The sequence below is a fragment of the Erinaceus europaeus genome, chromosome 8 (genome assembly GCF_950295315.1).
Source record: "Erinaceus europaeus chromosome 8, mEriEur2.1, whole genome shotgun sequence".
Lineage (NCBI taxonomy): Eukaryota > Metazoa > Chordata > Mammalia > Eulipotyphla > Erinaceidae > Erinaceus > Erinaceus europaeus.
The window spans coordinates 17,651,186-17,673,505 of NC_080169.1; the positions used below are offsets into that span (position 1 = coordinate 17,651,186).

The following is a 22,320-nucleotide window of genomic DNA, read 5'->3' on the forward strand; positions in this document are numbered from 1 at the left end:
ACATTCCCACCAGCAGTGCAGGAAGGTTCCTTTGTCCTCACAACCTCTCCAACACTTGCTGCTACTACTCTTTCTGATGTATGACATTCTTGCAGGAGTGAAGTGGTATCTCATTGTTGTCTTTATTTGCATTTCTCGGATAATCAATGATTTGGAGCATGTTTTCATGTTTCTTGGCCTTTCAGATATCTTCTGTGGTGAATATTCTGTTCATATCTTCTCCCCATTTTTGGATGGGGTCATTTGCGTTTTTGTTGCTAAGTTTGGTAAGCTTTTTATATACTTTGATTATTATACTCTTGTCTTATATATGGCATGTAAAGATTCTCTCCCAGTCTGTAATGGGTCTCTTTGTTTGGGTAGTGGTTTTTTTTGCTGTGCAGAAGCTTTTTAATTTGATGTGGTCCCACTGGTTTATTTTTGTTTTAATCTTATTTGTAATTGGATTTGTTTCATTAAAGAGGTCCTTAAAATTTAGACAGAAAAGAGTTCTACCAATATTTTCCTCTAAGTATTTGATAGTTTCTGGTCTAACATCCAAGTCCTTGATCTATCTGGAAATTAATTTTATGTTTTTGAAATAATAGTAGTTCATTTTCATTCTTCTGCATGTTTCAACCCAATTTTTACAACACCATTTCTTGAAGAGACCCTCCTTTTCCCATTTAATAGTCTGGGAACCTTTGTCAAAGATTAAATGTCCATAGATGTGGGGGGCTTATTTCTGGACTCTCAGTTCTATTCCACTGGCCAGTGTGTCTACTTATGTTTCAGTTTCAAGCAGTTTTATTACAATGGCCCTAGAATACAGTTTGAGATCTGGGAGTGTGAGCATCTCCATTTTTTAAAAAATTAGAGAAAATATTTATGTTCTAGCAGTGGATGGAAGTGTCAGCAATAGCGCATTGAGGGGTCAAGATCACAAGCATGGAAAGCAGACATCTGGGTTTGAATACTGACTGCCTCATTTACAAGCTAAATAACCTTGAAAAGTTAGTTACATAGCTCAACTTCAACTGTTTCATCTGAAATGAAAAATATAATGGTATCCCATCACTTGGGGTCCTAGACGGGGTGTCCTTCAATTCCTCCATAGATATATTGGGCATAGACCCATAATAGATCCCTCTCTCTACCATCACTGGTCACATCCACTTAGAATGTCATAAGTCATTTTGGACTGAACCCTCAGTATGACATAGCAATGGTAGAGACTGCCCCACTCGCTGAAGGGAGGTTGTGTCTTTCTACCCTGCCACTCAGGGAAGACTGGTTCTGAAGTGAGTGCAGCCTAGAATATTCCCAGCTGTGACCATGGACTGTGAGCTCAGTCTGTCAGGGACTTAGAGGTGTTATAGGCTTCTGTGCAAAACATGAATATATATGGGCCCCAGATTAGATTAGTGTGGTAAACAGTTAATTTATGTTTTTTCTTCAAATTTGCGAGCAACTCACTGCCCTAATCTCGCTTCTTACTTCTATTCTCAGTTCTGACATTATCCTCCCAGACATTCATCATATCTAGTCCAGCCCCATGTTAGCTATGAAACTCAAGCAAAGATTACTAAGACATAGGCTCCTACTAGCATCCCTAAAATAGCTTACTTCTACTCTAAGTTCCCTGTAAGGTTCCTACTTTCATTTGCTCTATTTCTACTTTATGGTTCCTGTTATCAACATTTTTGTCCCAATTTCCATCTTATAGCCTTTTAGCCACCAACTATGCTACTATGATTCCATTCTGCTTCCCTGAGCAAATGACCTCAGCAGTGTTTCCTAGAACCTCACCTTTCCAAAACCCTACCCTACTGGGGAAAGATAGAAATAAGCTGGGGGTATGGATAGACCTGCCAACAGCCATGTCCGATGGAGAAGCAATGACAGAAATCAGAACTCTCACATTCTGCATCCCAAATTCCTTTTGATTCATACTCCCAGAGGGGTAAATGATAGGAGAAGTAAAACAGAGCCCCCCCCCCTTCCTCCAGGACCTGAATCATTTGTCACCAGGAATCTTGTTTTTACACCAGCAATGAAAGGGAAGCAAATTTGGGAAACATCAGAGGAAGCCAGGTAGTGTTTCTCTTATCTGAGAGAGATTAGGAAAAAAGGAAAGACACACCCAGTTGTAATAATAGGTACAGGAATGACTTAGAAAGGAAGTAAAGGCATAACAATTGAATAAATTGGGGGAAAGATAGAAAAAATATATAGAGAGAGAACTATAAAATCAGCCCATGTTGATGACATTGGGAGAACTACTACAGTTTCCAGTGGAGGCGATGGGGCACAGAACTCTGGTAGTGGGGAACATATGGAATTATAGTTGCATGATCTTATAATTTTGTGAATCAGTATTAAATCACTAATAAAAATATGCTAAAAAGAATATAATGGCACATATGTCATGGAATTTTCATAAACTTTACATGGGGTAGTTATGGAATATTTCACACATTAACTAGTTTATAAGAAGCTCTTGTGGTTATAAGCAACTAACATAATGGTTTATATGGAGACCAACATTAAAAGTCTGAAATCACTAAATGTCTAGTGGTAAGAGCAAAGAGTAACTGTTGATAGAATGCTTTATGATGCACATTTCCTTACAACTCCATGAACTGGCTACCATAATCATTCCTGTTTCATGGAGGAAGAAACTTGAGACTACAAAGAGTAGCCAGTCACTCAAACAAGGATTGGTAATGTGAGATTAAACCCAGTAGGGATAATGCCAAAGTCCATTCTCTTCCTCCCACCCCCATCTTTCTCTCTCTCTCATGGGGGTGTTAGCAAGTTGCAGCATGTTTACATATGGCTACAATTTTTCATCTCCCCATGATAGGTGTCTGCTAAACATTCTCATCCCCAGCTTAGATCGTTTTCCACCAGCATGGATGACTCAAAGCAGTGAAATTGTTTATGTATGAGATCTAGTCACACACACACACACACACACACACACACACACACACACACACACTGAGAGAGAGGGAGAGAGAGGAAGAAAGTAAGTGAGAGAGAAGCAGAGAAGGAAGGTAGGAAGAAAATTGGCCTCTCCCTCTCTCTTTCTCTCAAATAAAAGATTGAAATTGTTGGCCCAGCAGCAGTAGAGGCTGCTAACAACAACAACAACAACAAATGTTAAAGATTTTATGATTGCTAGTAGAAATAATTGAGTTGCTTTAATATTTTTCCATTATCTTTTTAATCGTTCCAAGTCAGCTAGAGCTTGGCAGATACCAGCATGAGTAATTGTTTATCTTACAACAGTTGGGTAATCCACGTACTAGAGCCTAACTCAGGCAGAACAACATGTGTTTTGTCAAGAACTGGTGAGAAAATAGACTGTTTGACTATTGTTATTTGATGGTTCCCAAGGAGAAAATATAGAAGGAAGGGACATGAACCAAACGCTCTTCTCTTTTGTTTAGGCCAATATTTCCAACTATAGCCTGGTGATGGAGTCTGATTTAGGAACATTCTTGCCCTCTGGGCTGCAGTTCACCGGCAGTGAAAAGGCCAGGGCCATCATGAAGGAGGTCATGAAACTGCTGCAGCCCATCAATGTCACACAGCTCTTCACAGCTGGAGAAGGGACAGACATTAGCTTCTGGATCCAAGCTGGAGTGCCTGGTAAGTCCAAGAGATAAGGTTGGCATCTCTCGTATACACTTACCTATTTAAAATGCAAGTCTATTCTAACATACCATAAATTGTACTGCCAGGCTGGCTAATGCACACAGACCCTCAGTTTTTGCATAAGGTGTAACTCTAGATTTCAGAGCTTTGAATCATAACAATCTGTACAGTTATTTATTCATTTGCATGGTCCTTCTAAATCATGAGGTCTTAAATCTCAAAGTTGGTTCAAATATAATGTTTTGGGGATTGGTTCTGGAACTCTATTGTTGCTTGAAACATGCTTCTTTGATGATTGTAGCACTTATTATTTTAGGACCAAGATTTAAGAAACAAAATAAAAGTTAGTCACTACTTTCAGTATTACTAATACCCATCTAGTTCTAGTCTTAAAAAATATTCTGATTTAAGCCATTCCCTACTCAAATACCTTGACATCTAAAATTTTACCTCAAGAGATTATCTATAAACTAATTTATCTTGTTCAGTGATGTATGTATTATGTATATGATTTGACTTTGTCATTGCTGGGTCTTCACTGATCCAAAGTGACTTTTTCAGGAAGAAATATAACAACAGAAACAGAGGGAGAGGGAGAGGGAGAAGGATGGGGAGAGATAAGAGAAGGGATAGGAAGAGAGGGGAGGGGAGACGAAAGGAGAGGAGAGGAGAGGAGAGGAGAGGAGAGGAGAGGAGAGGAGAGGAGAGGAGAGGAGAGGAGAGGAGAGGAGAGGAGAAGAGAGAATAGCACTGTAGTACAGGTCAGGCTGAAACCTGGGTCATGTGCATAGCAAAACAGGCATGCTCACAGGTGAGCTAGCTTACCAACTCTGGGTGGATATATATATATATATATATATATATATATATATATATATATATATTAATATTTATTTATTTTCCCTTTTGTTGCCCTTGTTGTTTTTATTGTTGTTGTAGTTATTATTGTTGATGCAGTCATTGTTGGATAGGACAGAGAAAAGGAGAGAGGAGGGGAAGACAGAGAGGAAGAGAGAAAGATAGAAACTTGACAACCTGCTTCACCACTTGTGAATTGACTCCCCTGCAGGTGGGGAGCTGGGCGCTCAAACCAGAATCCTCACGCAGGTCCTTGTGCTTCGCGCCACGTGTGATATTTTTAAGAAAAGTCCTGGACAGTTATGAAATTATATAATGAGAGTAGATCTGGGGATGTTGAGTGGTGGCACACTCAGTAGAGCACACACATTACCATACCCTAGGACCCACATTCAAGTCTTGGGTCCCCACTCGAAGGGGAAAAGCTTCATTAGTGGTAGAACAGTGCTACAGACATCTCTCTCTCTCTCTCTCTCTCTCTCTTTCTCTCTGTCTCTCTCCCTCCCTCCCTTTCTGTAAGAAAAAGAAAGAAAGTTGTTGGGAAGCTGTGCAGTTACCAAACCCCAGTGATAACCATGGTGACTAATACAAAAACAAAAATTAAGAAAACGAGAGTCTTACAAAGAAACTTACATCATTTAAACTTAACCTAGACTGGCCATGGAGAAATGTTAATAATAAACATGACCTCAAAACCATTACATCTGTAGTTAAAAGCATTTCTAAAGGATTCATTTATAAATTGTTCTATATTTTATTTTTAAAAATAGCAAGTCCAGCTTTTAGAAAGTCTTAATAGTACCATTTACAGCACCATAGCAGTAGAGTTCATACCTTGTATGCATGGGGCTCTCAGTTCAATCCTCAACACTGCAGAGAATGACAAAGCAGTGTTCTAGACTCTTCCTTTTTTTCTTTCAATACAAAAAGTAAAAGAAAGAAAGGAAAGTACATTAAAAGCAAAAGTATTGTCTCCAGATTTATTTCTCTCCAGTTTTTTCCCTAGGCTGCAAAATGGGTGTCACCAACAAAGTACTGCACAAATTAAAATTTTAGTAAAGCTTATTCTTGAAAATATTGTAATTTTGAAAAAAAAAAATTTAGGTTTTAAGATTTATGTTTCATAACAAAAAATAGAAGGTACTGATTTGTTTGTTTGTTTTACCACCAGGGTTAGATTAGATATAATCTAATTACTCTGACCAGTGATGTATGTATGATTTTATTTTATTGCTGAGGCTTGGTGCCTGCATAACTCCACTGTTCCCAGTGACTTTTTTTTAAGGGGTGAAATAAAGAACAAAAGGTAGAGAGAGAGAGAGAAGGAGGTTTGCCACAGAACACTCTCCACTGCTTATAAAGCTTCCCAGTACAGACACTCCCATATTGTAGCCAGGCTCTCATGAATTATTAAGTGTGTGCTCTGCTGGGTGAACCACCTCCTTAGTTCCTCTTTGTTCTAATAAATAGACGAAGGTTCTCTCTAGTAGCCTCCATATATTTTGCTCATGTTTTGAAACATCTTAAGACAAAATTTCCAATCACAGCATCCTGTGTTATCTGGACAGGTCTGAGACACTCTCTCTCTATATATATATATCACCTTTAATAATAATCAAACTCTTTTTTAGTTTTTATTTATAAAAAGGAAACCCTAACAAAAACCATAGGATAAGAGTGGTACAACTCCACACAATTCCCACCACCAGATCTCCATATCTCATCCCCTCCCCTGATAGCTTTCCTATTATTTAACCCACTGGGAGTATGGACCCAGGGTCGCTATGGGGTGCAGAAGGTGGAAGGTCTAGTTTCTGTAATTGCTTCCCCTCTGAACATGGGTGTTGGCAGGTTGATCCATACTCCCAGCCTGCCTCTCTCTTTCCCTAGTGGGGTGGGGCTCTGAGGAAGTGGACTTCTGGACACATTGATGGGGTCATCTGTCCAGGGAAGTCCAGTTGGCATCATGCTAGTAACCTGGTGGCTGAAAAAAGAGTTAACATATAAAGCCAAACAAATTGTTGACTAATCATGAACTTAAAGGCTGGAATATTGCAGATGAAGATTTGGGAGTCTCTGTTTTGAAGATAGGTAATGGCCTTTTTTAGTTATATTCCTAAGGGCCCATGACTATACTAGTTTTTCCTGAGCCTGACCTCTAATATGCAGATAGTGGAGTCCATATACAGCAAACCTACAGCCAACATCATACTCAATGGACAGAAGCTAAAAGTATTCCCCCTCAGATTGGGGACTAGACAGGGCTGTCCATTATCACCATTACTCTTCAACATAGTATTGGAAGTTCTCGCCATAGCAATCAAGCAAGAGAAAGGAATCAAAGGAATATAGATTGGAAGGGAAGAAGTCAAGCTCTCACTATTTGCAGATGATAAGATAGCATACATAGAAAAACCTAAACAATCCAGCAAAAAGCTACTGAAAGTTACTAGGCAATATAGCATGGTGTCAGACTGCTAAATCAATGTACAAAAATCAGTGGCATTTCTTTATGCAAATACCATAATCAAAGTCCTAGGGAAGGAAGGTTACCCCTTAAGTTGTACAAAATGTTTCATTTACATTTTAGATTTTTTCTGAACCTTATATCGTTCCATTAAGAATGCTCTTAAGATTTGAGAAAAATGCATTAAGCTTGCTGAGGGGTGATCATGATGAGCAAGACTGAGACATTGTGGGTGACATAGGGTGCAGACTGAAGTGGTGAAAAAGAAGTAAAGAGCTGAAACCAAACACTAAAGTAGACAAAAGAGTGTGCATCCCCGCCTCTGAAGTACTGGTTTGCTTTTGTTGTACCAGGCAATTGAGAATTGGCTGGGGTTTTCTTTCTCACATGTAAATACTCTAAAGAATGATTCTGTTTGAAATTAAGTTGAATTGATTATCTTCACAAACCCCTCTGCCCTCCTGTCACTCTGGGGTAGAGAATATGAGCCCCATTGTGGTAGCTTAAGAATTAACACCAGTCTGGAGTTGGGCAGCAGTGCAGCACGTTAAGCGCAAGTGGCACAAAGCTCAAGGGCCAGCTTAAGGATCCTGATTGGAGCCCCTGGCTCCCCACCTGCAGGGAGTCACTTCACGGTGAAACAGGTCTGCAGGTGTCTTTCTCTCCCCCTCTTTGTCCTCCCCTCCTCTCTCCATTTCTCTCTGTCCTATCCAACAATGATGACATCAATGACAACAACAATAATAACTACAACAACATGGGCAACAAAAGGGAAAAGAAAAAAGAATTAACACCACTCACAAATTATTAAGCTTCTGCTATTTTTGAGACACTGGAAGTTTCTGTCAGTATTGTTTGTTTTTGTCCAGACAAGCATCCGATGAGGTAGATAGAATTAGCCATATTTTGGAGATGAGGGGGAAAAAAAAGGCTATCTTGTTCCTAAGTGCAGAAATGACCCTGAGAACAGGCCACTTTGTTTTCAAGGCTGGTGGCCCTTTTCCCACAATATGCAACAGCATAGGGGAAGCTGGAATGCCGAGATGGCGGTCCAAATCTATGGCAGTGTCTGAAATGTTTATCTTACTCAGCTCTTGCTTATGCAAAGGATTTCAGCTCATTCCTGCTCCAAAATAATATCCCATGGGGAAAGGAGTTTGTTATTGTAAATAACTACTTATTCCTCTTCACATTCTTTGTTCTACTCCCCTTTTCTACCTCACTAGATCAGGAAAGTTTATACAAAGTCAGGGATTCTTTTAAACTGTAACTCATGTTTCCTGGAGTTCCTTTTTTCCCCCCCTTAGAATATTGAAAGCTGAAACTAAATTATTGTATTGTTGTCTCCTCCTATTACTTTTGGGGTAGCTTTTGATGCTTTAAATTTGTGCCATTCCTGGAAGAAATAATGGAACCATTTATGTTACAATTCTCCTTATAACCTACTGAAAATTTCAGGAACTTTAGAGAAGGACAAAGAGCCATAGTTGATCTTGAAAAAGAAAATAAAAATACACTATTCATGTAGGCTATATTTTTTAAGATGGGGCAAATTATAATTATTCAATTGTAAAGATAAAATTTATAATACTAATTATCACTTAAGTAGCTACTCACCTAACATTTCAAGGTGATTAGAAATAATCATTCTAAACTTCATCCTTGTTTCTCTATTTTATTTCTTCTATTGATTCAATGAATAGAAGAGTTATTGAGTTCTCATCACATTCCAGCCCTGTCAAATTTATGCTGGTGACTGGGCTTCAAGTTCACATTCTTAATATTGAAATACTAATAAATATCATAGAATTAAAATTGAACATGATTTTCAATAATTGTAAAAGACAAATAGATCAGTGTATGAAAGGATCATCTTTGGAGAGAAAAGATGGTGTCCTTCATAATCTAGATGATATCTAGAGTTTCCAAATAAATTTTCAAGATATATGGTTTTTATATTTATTTTATTTATTTATTCCCTTTTGTTGCCCTTGTTGTCAAGATATATTTTTATGATTCTCTCCAAATAGAAGTTTTTTGAGGCTAATGCCATACCTAGCAGAAACATAAGTTTCTTTAGCTGAGTAGAGCACTCTGTCACTTCTGTAACTTTCTAAAACATTTACTACCCAGCTCTCTGGCATCTGTATTATACACCATTGCTCTTGACTATGTGGATCTTATCTGTAACCTACCATCTCTCTCTAGTGATAAATTCTGTGAGGTGAAGGTCAATGGTTTCTACTTCTTTGCTGCCTTGATAGTTAAGTATAAATTTAGGGAAATACTTTCTTGAAAATGTAGCATGGTAAAAGAAGTAAAACAGGGTGGGGGTATAGCATAATGATTATACAAAGAGACTTTCATGCCTGAGGCTCTCAAGTCCCAGGTTCAAATCCCACACTGCCATAAGCCAGAGCTGAGCAGTGCTCTGGTAAAAAAAAAAAAAAAGTAAAACATAGAAATAATTGTTTCATCCAAACCTTTAGATTTCTCAGGTTAAGAATGTGGGGGAAAATGCAGGATGCTAAGAGCCAGACATAGCAAAACAATGGAAGGATGATATAAGGAATTGGGACTTTTTTTTTCTTAATGAAAGAAAGATTGACAGAAGATGTTGAATAGCATCTTCTAAAGCTTTGATGACTCTTGTAAATAAGACAGCAAACAGTGCTCCCTCACTCTTCCAAGACAGAAGCCAAATGGCCTCTGTTGCTGACTCCAGATTTCTCCTGTTTCTTGAGGTCATTCATTTCTCTCCACCCACCCCCTCCCCCACAGACCTTTCTCATAAATAAGTACTCACTGATTATTGCAGCAGTCTCCTGCTAACATCTCAGCCTGCATGCTTAGTCTTTCCCCCTCAGTGCTCCTAAGATTAACATTCTAAACCGAAAATCAGTTTATCAATTGGATTCATCTGGTGGCAAAGTAAAATAAAAGACCCAACTTTGAATAGCAGTAAGGAGCTTTTTTTTTTTTTTTTTTTTCATTTACTTAGGAAAAAAACTCGGGAATAATGTGGTTACAGAATGCTTCATTTAGTCATCAACCACATCAAGGACCTTAGTTGTTTACATCTTTTCACATTGTCATCCTCAGCATATTTGACTTTTGTCTTTATAACTCTTCATGATCCCAAGATGACTGCAGTTGATTTAAGCAGCAGATTCTTACACATTGAGAAGTTATGGAAAAGAGCCTGTCCATAATGGAGATCCCTGGGGTCGGGCCGTGGGGTACCTGGTTAAGCGCACATATAACCAAGCTCAAGGACCCAGGTTTGAGCCCCCAGTCCTCACCTGCAGGGTGGATGCTTCATAAGCAGTGAAACAGGTCTGCAAGTGTCTCTCTTTCTCTCACTCTATCTCTTCAACCCTTCTCAATTTTTCTATGTACTATCTAATCAATATTAGAAAGAAAAAAAATGGCTGCCAAGAGCAGTGGATTTGTAGTGCCAACACAGAAACCCATCGATAACCCTGGTGGCAATAAAAAAATAATAATAAAAATAAACAAATGCAGAAGTTAAATAAAAAAAAACATAATGGAGATTCCTTTTTTGCAAGTGAGCTTAGTCATCCAGCACCCCTATAATAGATTTCTTCTAACCTCGTCGGCCCAAATTTTGGCAGGTTTGTCTGTGCTTAGTGAGGCGGAAGCAACTGAAAGAAATTACCAAGACTACCTCATTTATCAGTCAAATGTTACTCCCTGGGTAGTGTGGGGCCTAATCTTTACTTAAAAATGTAGCTTCCTGACACAGGAGAGTAATTGGATTCTTTAAGAAGATGATGAGAGCTTTCATTTGGTAAGAAAAAAGGGTAACTGTGATATCTGATTCTATTTCTCTTGCTTAAAATCTCCAGTTATCTTCCATTGTCTTCAGTGTCAAGTCTGTACTTAGCATAGAATTCAACACCCTCCTTTTTTATCCTCTGGCTGTTAATGCTGTCTCCTCTCACATAGCGGCTCAAATCTCTTTCATTTATCTCTTATTCAATGAGGGCTAGTGAAATCCTTTATTTTCACACCGCCTTCATTGAACCTGTCCTGATCAATCTTCTTCACCAAATAATTGTGACTCACCATGGTTCACCACTCCACTTCATCTCACAGGTATTCTCTGAGCCTAAAAGATCTGGATATGTGCATCTTGGGTATGCTCCCATAATGCTTTGTACTTGCCTCTCCTCAAAAGCTGTGACTACTTTTATCTTTATAATCAGCTGTGAATTCCTCCAAGTTCCCAATATTTACAAAATATCTAGCCCTCAACAAAATGCCCATGTATCAAATGCTGACTAAATAGGGTCTAAGTTTGTGGGAAAAATAAGATGATTTGAAAAAGGTTGCTAAAATAATGCCACAACTGTAAGTTACAAATACATTATTTGTAACTTTGCTTTATTGATTTGTCCTCTTTTCTTATATACTAACATTTTTAAGTCACATTTTTAGATATTTTATAGTTAATTTATTTTGGATACAGACAGAGAGAAATTGATATGGCAGGGAGAGAGAGAGAGAGAAAGAGAGAGAGAGAGAAGGTCAGCACTGTTTACCACATGTGAAGCTCACCCCCACCTCTGCAGGTAAGAACTGAACAATTGAACCCAAGTTTCTGTGTGCACTCAAATGTAGACCCTAAAATCACATTCTTATTTCCTTCATCTTTTATATAAAACTTTAGACTCTGTATTGAAGTACCAAATATACTCAGATTTTCATTTTTTCATTTTGCTTATTTCTGCCCAGTACCTCATATGGAATTCCATCAGCTTTTCTTCTCAAATATTCCAAGAGAGAAGACCAGTACATGAATAGTAGTTGTGATGAATATTGAATATTGATTATGTGAATTGAAGATTCAACTGATGGTTTCCAGTCATCAGATAAAATGGTGCTTTGCTGTAGTTCTGTGTCCTCTGCTATTTCCAGTTAAAAAAGATTCCTTTTAACTTAAGAGCAAAGAACAGTAAGAGAAAGAATAAGGTGAAATGTGTACTGGCAGTGGTGTATTGAGCCAAAACAAAGGACTCTGGAGAAGGGTGAAAAGGGACAGGATGAAGAGTCACTGGGTACCTGTTTTATCTCCTAGACACCAGTTAAGGGGAGATGAGAGGCTGTGCTTATGTGTTAAAGACTGCGCTATACTGTAAGCCATTAACCCCCAATAAACAAAATGATGCCTCTTTTATGGTGAAGACCCTATGCTCCCTTAATATTTAGAAAAGTCACTGTTTCCAAGGAAGACCTCACTCATTAAATAGATGCTCATTTTCATTCTGTCATCCAGCTTTCTTAAGTCCCTGCTATAGAAAAAAAACTTATAAGGTCTCCATTCTTTCTTATCGTAAATAAATAGATGATAGATAATTCATAGATGGGAATTTTCCAAAAAGTAAGAGCAGAGGACACTTTTTATACCACTGGGCACTGAGTCATGCATGGCTTTGTGAAATCTCCACTTGTGTTGCCTTGAATTGTTATTTAAAGTATTTCACTTTAAAGTTGATATATTCCATCTCCTTGAGGTAATCACTAACTGAGTATCTTACTCATTGTTTATATACCCACAACACCCGTTATTGCCTGGCACATAGTAGATGCCCAGTAATTTATGCCGATTAGATGTATTGATTTGAAGATGAGCACAAGAGATGTCAAGTGGCAGTAAAAGGGATTTTGGGAACAACACCAAGATAAGCAACATGTGCAGAATAACTGCAAGAGGTTCTAAGATGGAAGGCAAGAGAGAACTGGAAGAGGTGAACTTGAGCCGTATATTGAAGGATGAATAAAATCAGAATGAACAGAAGGGGTAGAGAAGGGCACTCCTGGTGAGAGAAGAAATATAAGCATAGGCAGGTGGCCCCATGAGAACCATTAGGATAAAAGACTCCACTGGACTCATCTTAGAGAACTGAAGGTGGTAAGAACAGCTGAATATCTGGGAGCCAGATGAGCAGGCAAAAGATTCTGGTGGAAAACTTGTTAATGCAATGTCAGCAGAAGCAGCAGAAGAGAGATTCGATGAAAGTAATATTTTTGGAAGGAACCAATCAAGCTTAAGCCAGAAGACCCTACGTCATGCTCGAGTATCAGACTCAATGTTTGAGGACCTAGGAGGGATAGGAAAAAAGGACAGGCTTGGGAACAATTGCTTTGAAAAAATCAGTGGATAAAATCAAATTATTTACCAGAGGGATAAAGAATAGGAAAGCTATCAAGGAAGGGGGATTGGATATGGAGTTCTTTTTTTAATTTAAATAATTTTTTTTAACTTTATTTATTTATTTATTTGTTATTGGATAGAGACAGAGAGAAATTGGGGGGGGGATAGAGAGGAAGAGAAACAGAGAGATTACCTGCAGATCTGCTTCACCACCTGTGAAGTGAGTTCCCTGCAGGTGGGGACCCAGGGGCTTGAACCAGGATCCTGACCAGTCCTTGCGCTTTGCGCTACATGTGCTTAACCCACTGCGCTACTACCCGACTCCTGGATATGGAGTTCTGGCAGTGGGAATTGTGTGGAAATGTACCCCTATTATCCTATAGTCTTGTCAATATTTCCATTTTATAAATAAAAATTTAAAAAAATAAAATTTAAAAAATTGCTCTTTCTCTTTTTTGTTTAAATTATTTTATAATTTTTATTTTGTTTTATTCATGTATTTATTGGATAGAGACAGAGAGAAAGCAAGAGGGGAGAGATAGAGATGGATACAGAGAGACACCTGTAGCCCTACTTCACCATTCATGAGGCTTCCCCCCCAACAGGTGGGGAGCAGGGCTTGAACTTGGATCCTTATGCTGTGTAATGTGTGTGCTTAAATAAGTTGCACCACTGCCTGACCCCTTGATCTTTCTCCTACTCCTTTATCACCCCCCAAATAATAAGACATAAATTTCTCTATCTGCTATTTCCTATGTCTTCTAATAATGTAGCCTAGAGAAGTTTCACTTCTCCAGCTGCCCTTTCAGTATCTCAAGACTCATCCTGGATTTCCCTTCCTAGGCATTTGCCTTTCCAATAAGTTTCACACGATAGATAATATATAACTTTAATCGACAAGTTATCTAACAATTCAGTAGGAAGCTATTTCTTATTAATATATACAAACTACAGAGAATACAAAATAGGATAGTAGCCCTCTTCTCTAGAAGCTCACAGCCCAGGGATGAATGGAACTCAGTTTACTTAATAATCAGAAAAACAAAAAGTAAGACTTCACCATGTGAGAATGTCATACATCAGAAATGATAGCAACAACAAATTCTGGAGAGGTTGTGGAGACAAAGAAACCCTCCTGCACTGTTGGTGGGAATGTAAGCTGGTCCCTGGGGAGAGCAGTCTGGAGAGCCTTCGTAAGGCTGGAAATGGGCGTTCCCTATAACCTAGTAAATCCCTATGTGTTAAGGATATGTGTTAAGGAGTCAGTCACACCCATCCAAAAAGATATGTGTCCACTTATGTTCATAGAAGTACAATATATATATATTTCCTTTTGTTGCCTTTGTTGTTTTATTGTTGTTGCAGTTATTATTGTTGTTATTGATGTCGTCATTGTTAGATAGGACAGAGAGCAATGGAGAGAGGAGGGGAAGACAGAGGGGAAGAGAAAGATAGACACCTGCAGACCTGCTTCACCACCTGTGAAGCGACTCCCCTGCAGGTGGGGAGCAGGGGGCTTGAACCAGGATCCTTATGCAGTCGTTAAGCTTTGCGCCACCTGCGCTTAACCCGCTGCACTACCACCCAACTCCCCATAGTAGCACAATTTGTAATAGCCAAAACCTGGAAGCAACCCAGGTATCCAACAACAGATGAGTGACTGAGAAAGTTGTGGTCTATATACATAATGGAATGTTCTTCAGCTATTAATGTTGTATGCTTTACATTGGGTTCTAGTTCTCCCCCGCCAAGAGAATTGGATCAGTCCAGTTAGTTTCGCAGCCCGCTTGGCCCCGCCCCAAGGAACCCCCGAGAGAGGGCCAGGGTTCCTGAGTTCCAGAGTTACAGAATTAGAGAGTTCGCGAGATCGAGGGTTGGAGAGTAGGAGAGAGTGCTTGCGCCGCCGCAAAGAGACAGCAGAGTTCTGTTTGGTGATTAGTTTGTCTTAGTTTATGAATCGTTGTTCCTGAATAAAGAAATACAGCTTCTCTGCCCAGCCGAATGTCTCTGGTCGTCTCTGTTACCCGCCTGTGAAGCTAGCCCGCCCGGCTAGAGCCACCGAATTTTTAACAACAAATGGCGCCCACGTGGACCTGACCTGCGCATCTCTCAGATAAGTAAAGACAATTTGGCTACCTATGCACTATGGCCTTCTCTTCTGCTTGTGAAGAGATCTCCAAAGGCCTCTGCTCTTTCTTCACGAGACTGTTTTGCTGTTTCTGGAACATTTATCTCTGGACCACTCTGTGGTTTCTACTCGCTTGGGTGAACTCAGAACAGCCAGCGGGAAGAGCCAGTAGGCGGGAGGCGAGGCGCAGAGCTGCTGTTTCCACCTGGTTAAACAGCCAGCCAGCCGGCTGCGCCCAGACAACCCCACGCACCGTGCCCACAGCCCCGCAGCTCCACAGCCCGCAGGAGCCTGACACCAGCACCCAGGAGCCCGATGCCACCACACAGGAGCCCGATGCCAACACGCAAGAGCCCGATGCCACCACGCAGGAGCCCGACACCAACACTCAAGAGCCTGATGCCACCACGCAGGAGCCCGACACCAACACTCAAGAGCCCGATGCCACCACGCAGGAGCCCAATGCCAACACGCAGGCCAGCCCACAGGAGCCGGCTCTCCACCGCGTGGCGCAGGGCACTGGATGTGTGATCCCTCCACGCTGCTCAGCCACTGCGAACAGGGCAGCAGACATGGCAGGGCCATGGGGCAGGGCCGTGGCGGCCCATCATGGCCGCCACCCCTGGGCACCTAGGCCCACGCCTTCTACAAAGCTGGCCCGCCTGCCCTCTTGCTATAAATTCTGGAATGATCCCGGACCTCCCGGACCCCCGGGCTCCCTGCCCAAACTGGGCACATGAGATCTCCAGCCGCCGGTCCGGTCTGAAGGCAGACAAGCTGGAGTACGTAGAGATTCGTGCAGAGATCGCAACCTGCAATTCCTAGAAGTGAAGCTGCACGGGAAGCCACCTCCAGATGGTGAAACCCCCCCCCCAACAACTAAGACAGTACATATCTAAATTCGTGTTTAAAATGACATGTCTTCGTAACAAAGGTTTCTCTCCTTGTGTATTAATGACCATGTTTATGTGTATGTTTAAAGTTTGGTAAACAGTAGCTTTAAGGCTAAATTCTTACTAGACAAAGTTAAATGAAAAAGGTTTTCAACGTAATTCTCATAAAGATAAAATTTACTTACATTTAGAGTCTGAGGTAAAAATTAGTTAACAATCAATATATTTTAACTAAGTTGGTCTAAACAAAAGGTTAAATAGACTTGTTGATATGTAAAACTCTCGATTACCTTCTCTATTAGAAATGGTAGATCGCACAATGGCTATGCTAATTATTCTCATGCCTGAGGTTTCCTTTCCTGAGTACAACGTGACTCCATCTTGAATGGGTGTAACAAAAGGTTAAAAAGACGTTGTTGCTATGTAAAAGTCTCAAATTCCTTCTCTATTAGAAATATGCTAATAACAAGTTTTGTTTCATAGTAAGTAAATTGCAGCCAGCTGCCTTTGGGACTCTAGGCCGTTCCCTGCCCCCATGCAAATGCCCGTCGAGGCAAGTAGCCCCCCAGAGGCAAGAAATGTTTTTTTTAAGCTGATAAAGTTTTGCCCACAGAGGCAAAAAATGGCCGGCCCCCTCAGGCCTTCCCTTGGCAGCACACTGGTTCTTGTTACTTGCTTACATGTTTCTCCATGTTGGTGCCAGTTTCTTTTTTAAAAAAAATGCCTGTATGATAGAGGTTTCTGTTCACCCCACACCCTTGATACTCTAGTCATTTAGTTAAAAAGAAAAGGGGGAATTGTTGTATGCTTTACATTGGGTAGTTCTCCCCTGCCAAGAGAATTGGATCAGTCCAGTTAGTTTCGCGGGCCTGCTTGGCCCCGCCCCGAAGGAACCCCGCCAGAGTTAGAGTTACAGAGTTCCAGAGTTCCAGAGATGGAGAGTTCCAGAGTTCGAGAGTTCTGGAGTTGGGGAGGGTTCCTGAGTTAACAGAGTAAGGGAGAGTGCTTGCGCCGCCGCAAAGAGACAGCAGAGTTCTGTTTGGTGATTAGTTTGTCTTAGTTTATGAATCACTGTTCCTGAATAAAGAAATACAGCTTCCCTGCCCAGCCGTTGTCTCCACGTCTCTGTTACCCGCCCGTGAAGCTAGCCCGGCCAGCAAGAGCCTACGAATTTTAACAACATATTAAAATACTGAATTCACCTTCTTTTCCTCATCTTGGATGGAGCTTAGAGGAACCATGTTAAGTGAGATAAGGCAGAAAGAGAAGAATGAGAATGTGATGATCCCACTTATGGACAGAGGTTGAGGGAAAAAAAAAGAAAAAAAGAAAAACAGAAACACAAAGCAGAATTTGGACTGCGTTTGGAATATTGCACCTAAGTAAAAGACTCAGAGGGAATGGAGGAGTAGATTTTCAGGTTCACTGTAGGGAGCTAGGGGTAGGAAAACAAACCTTGAGGGCCGGAAATGGTGCTAAACTATACTCCTTTTTAACTTATAAATCACTATTTATTAATATGCCAGGGGAAAATGTATTATCTCAAGTTCCTTAAATGTCTAGATTTCAGTTCTGAGTATATATTTCTTTAGTCTAAGCATTTTATGTTTCAAATTTGTAAACTTATTGAATTCTGACACTGGGCTTACATTGTTAAAGCATCTCTAAAATAACATTTCTTTCAAACAGTAAATTACTTACAATTTTAGACCAGGTAGATCAGAATCAACTGGTCCTGTCATTATTTAAGATATAGTTATTTGTAAATACCATTAAATAACAATCACAGTGAGGTCATGTATGGTGCAGTAAATCCTAACCATGGAATTTTCAAAGTAAACCAAGCTTCCAAATAACTTGGTTAAAATAGTAATTATCTATTGCCTTCTTATTTATTTATTTCCTTTTGTTGCCCTTGTTGTTGCACTGTTGTAGTTATTATTAATGTTGTTGTTGGATAGGACAGAGAGAAACGGAAAGACGAGGGGAAGACAGAGAGGGGGAGAGAAAGAGAGACACCTGCAGACTTGTTTCACCGCCTGTGAAGTGACTCCCCTGTAGGTGGGGAGCCGGGGGCTCGAACCCAGATCTGTCAGTGCTTGTGCTTTGTGCCACGTGCGCTTAACCCACTGCGCTACCGCCTGACTCCCCATCTGTTGCCTTCTTAAACTTTTCAGACAGTAAAGAACCTTCCTCATTCTCTTTAAAAATCTGTATTTTCCCAGTCCTGGAACCTCTGGGACTTTGCTTATATTTCTTCATGCTTCTCTTGATCCCCTACCTTGTGATACTGCCTCTTCTGACCTCATCCAAATCAGTACAACCAGAGCCGCCAGGCCACATTTCATTTCAGACTATATCTAGATATGCCAAGCCTTAGATGTTAACCTGCCAACTTCAATAATCTGTTGTCATATTCCCTTAAAAAGTTATATCTAGACCATGGCCTAAGGGTCAGGGTACATGTACACATGTGTCCATAAGGTAGGGGAATTATATACCTCAAAGTAGAAGTGCTCAGTAGTCTGCTATGAGTAGTCTTAGACTTAATAAGTTCAGCAAGCAAGTTGAAAGACCTAAAGAGGACACCATAAAGTGTCTAGTCAAATAGTCACTACTTAGATCTAGATAACCTCCTATACCCTACTTCATTTCTCTTAATCACTATCTGCTCGATTAACTACACAAAAGAAAGTAAAAGATATCCTCTTATCGCTTCTGATAGCAACAGCATTAATGTCACTCCCTTGATAATCTTTAAAAGAAATACTATATATAATTGGCCAAGAGATATACTGGGAAAAGTATGTGTATCAATTATTGTCCCCTATGACAGCCTCTATTACAATCATAAAATAAACAAAATGCAGTAAAACTTAAGGTTAACCTTATATCCCACTTAAACCCTAGGTCTATTCCCTCCCTAACTTGAGGCCAGATTCCATAAGCCCAATACTGGTTTGGATACAAGTAACACTCAATGATTTAACAGCTGGGAGAAAGTCTAACTTAACAAATAAAGAAAGGACTACAAAAGCTAGATAAGGGCAAAAGACTGGGTCACTTAATGATGGCCTTTTTGGTGAATACTAGGCCACCCCATCACCTGGGGGCTAGTCAAAGAATCCTTGGATTCCTATATAACTGGGATGGGCCAATTTCTATTTTATTCTACAAGGAATCATATTTATAGGACACAGCCTGGACATTGCATGCCTCTTATTACTGGACTTGTCACTGTCACTGTTTATAGATCTTTTAAGTGAATAGAACTAGATTTTTTTTTTTTTACTTTAAACGAAAACTATATGGCTATTTAGATATCGCACCTGGATAATGTTCCTACTTTGTCATGTACAAGACCCAGGCTTGAGCCTGGCCCTCACCGCACAATGTGAATCTTTGGTGCTTTGACTTCTTTTCCTCTCTCCCTCTGGATACTCTGTCTCTTTCTAACTGTAAAAGTCAGTTCTGACTGGTGAAACCTTGGTGACAACAAAAGATAATTTCGATTAAAATAGAAAAAGTATGTTATAATTTATATTTTGTTTCCAGCTCAAGTTCAGAACTAAAAGGATATATACTTCGTTCACTGATATTTTGTCAATGTCTCATTTTTATCTCGCCAAAAATAGATTCTTAGTACAACAGCATAACAATTCATTTCCCTCATTCCACAACACACACAATCGTTTCAGAATAACATACTAGCACAACTATCAATGAATACTGAAAAGTAGCTTGTTTATTGCAAATGTGTTTTCCTTGGTACGTATACTCTGCTAAAGATGTGCAAACTTCTATTAACCTGTAATGTCAGTTTCTCTAGATGTGACATTATTTTTTTTTTGTCTTTTATGTTTTTGTTTTAAGACCTGAAACAGCTAATTCCTAAATGGTTATTCATAATGTTCTCTATAAAATAAGAAAGAAGTTAACATTTAGGAGTGGGTGTGGGACTTCATTCTCCCACAATCTGACTGAATTTCACAATTTCATCCATTCAGCAGAAACAGTGTGTCCTAACATTCAGACAAGAAAGTAGGGAGAAAATTTTAGATGTAATAAGTGTCTGTTATGTGTCAAGTACTATTCTAGATACTTTACATACATTATCTCATAATTTCCAAAGAACCTTTTGAAGTGTACATTAGAATTCTGCAACCAGTTTTCGGATGAGGCAGTTGAGGCTTTGGAAATCTCCTTTGTCCTAAGTCACACAGGTATTTAGTGAAGAAACAAGAAGTAACATATTGGTCTATTTTATCCCAATGGCATATACAAGGTCCATATATATGTAAGATGCCTTTTTTTTTTTTCAAGAATTTCTTAACAAGAACAGAGTTCAATAGGAGTTCAGGCAAGAGAGGCATAAATTGCCTAGAGCATCACAAAAGTGGTGACACTTAATCTGATTTTTCAAGGAAGAACAGAATTTTGTGGGAGAGAAAGGGAGGACATTCTATGTGAAAAGATGCAAATGAGAAAATTCCATAGGTCATAAAGTTCAGTGGGTTCTGGAAATGACACCATTACTCTGGCACATATGATACCAAGGTTCAGACTTGGCACCTCATTCTTAGGAGTCCTGTGCTTTATCCACTGTGGCTACCCACAAGGTGGCTTTATTATTTCCTTCCTTAATTCCTTCCATCCTTTGAGTCACATGGCCTTACCCACACGTGGGCTGACTTGAGACCACTCTCATTTCTTTCTTTCTTTTTTTTAAATATTTGATTAACTTATTATTGGATAGAAACATATAGAGAGATTGAGATAGGGGAGAGTTAGAGAGAAGGAAAGAGACAGACACCTGCATCCCTGCTTCACTACTCATGAAGCTTTCCCCCTGCAAGTCCCCACCAGGGACTTGAACCCAGGTCCTTGCGCACTGTAATGTGTGTGCTTAACCAGGTGTGCCACTGCCTGGCTTGCCCATCCTTTCCTTCCTTCCCTATCTCCCTCCCTCCTTCCTTCTTTCTTTCCTTCCTTCCTTCCTTCAACCAGAGCACTGCTTTGTTCTGGTTTATAGGATTTTAGAGCCTCAGACATAAAAAGTCATCTAAGTATTCCCCCTGACCCTAGAGATCCCTATTAGCCTTTGAGTTGTTCTAGTTACTTACCAAACACTGTTGTACAGTTTGTGTTGGAAAAGAGAAAAATATATCAGAAAATGGATTCGTCCTAACTTCACAACAATGTAACCTGAATGATTTATTGAGCTTCTGAGAACTTCAGTTTCGTGATACATAAACTGAGGATAATCCACAGAGCTTTTATGAGACTCAAATGAATTTGATAAATGATAAAATATTGGAAATCAACTTTATTCTATACAGTTGATCTTCAGTAAGTGGTCTCAATGTTTGGAGGAATAGTTTTAGACTAAAAAAAAAAAAATACTGAAGAACATACTCCCATGTACTGAGACACAGTAGAGAGAACTTCTGGGCATATACTTGAATCTCATAGAGAACACTACAGAATCTGTCTAAGTATTATAGGCAACCCTGACCTTTGGGTTTTAACATATTTACTTTGTGGTTTCATAATGGGTAATAGAGCTCCTGGCATTTACTTCAAACTCACTGCTACTTTCTGGTTCAGTGACATAATTAAGGATGGCATCAGACTCACATCCATACAACATAGTCTTGGACCTCAGAGAAGAAAGCAAGGTAGAAACAATTCCAATATTAATATTATCATTAACTAGTCTATGTCAAATGATGCTTCTGGCAACTTTGGGGCTTCTTTATAATCTCTATTCAGCTAAAATAAATAGATTATGGGTTGATAAAAGTTGGTGGAGTATCATTTGAATAAATGTGTACAAACCCACTGGCTCATGGCCAAGGACACAGATGGCAGTATGACTCTCACAGGCAACATTAAGTTTGAGGTTATATATGAAATGACTAGCTATTATCTGTTAGCAAGGACCTTTATTCCAGACAATAATAGTAAACTCACATGTTCTAAAAAGCACATACTACTATGCATCTTCTTTGACCTGCAAATAAGAGGATTATCTCTCTACACCTTGGCAAGCATTAAGACTATAGGCAAGAGTCCATATTTTTCCAGAAGTGGACATTGCTTTTGATGTAAAATGCATGTTTTGATTGATGAAGCAGTCTTGGGCTGCTATGTT

At 39.6% G+C, this 22,320-nt stretch overlaps 1 protein-coding gene across 1 annotated transcript in view; it reads left to right on the forward strand.

Moving 5' to 3' along the window:
• Nucleotides 1-22,320, forward strand: part of CPQ (carboxypeptidase Q) — a 512,842-nt gene that overhangs the window by 419,073 nt on the left and 71,449 nt on the right. The window contains exon 7 of the mRNA XM_007532254.3: nt 3,435-3,636. Within this exon, the coding sequence (XP_007532316.1) occupies nt 3,435-3,636 (202 nt within the window). The remainder of the gene's footprint in view (nt 1-3,434; nt 3,637-22,320) is intronic.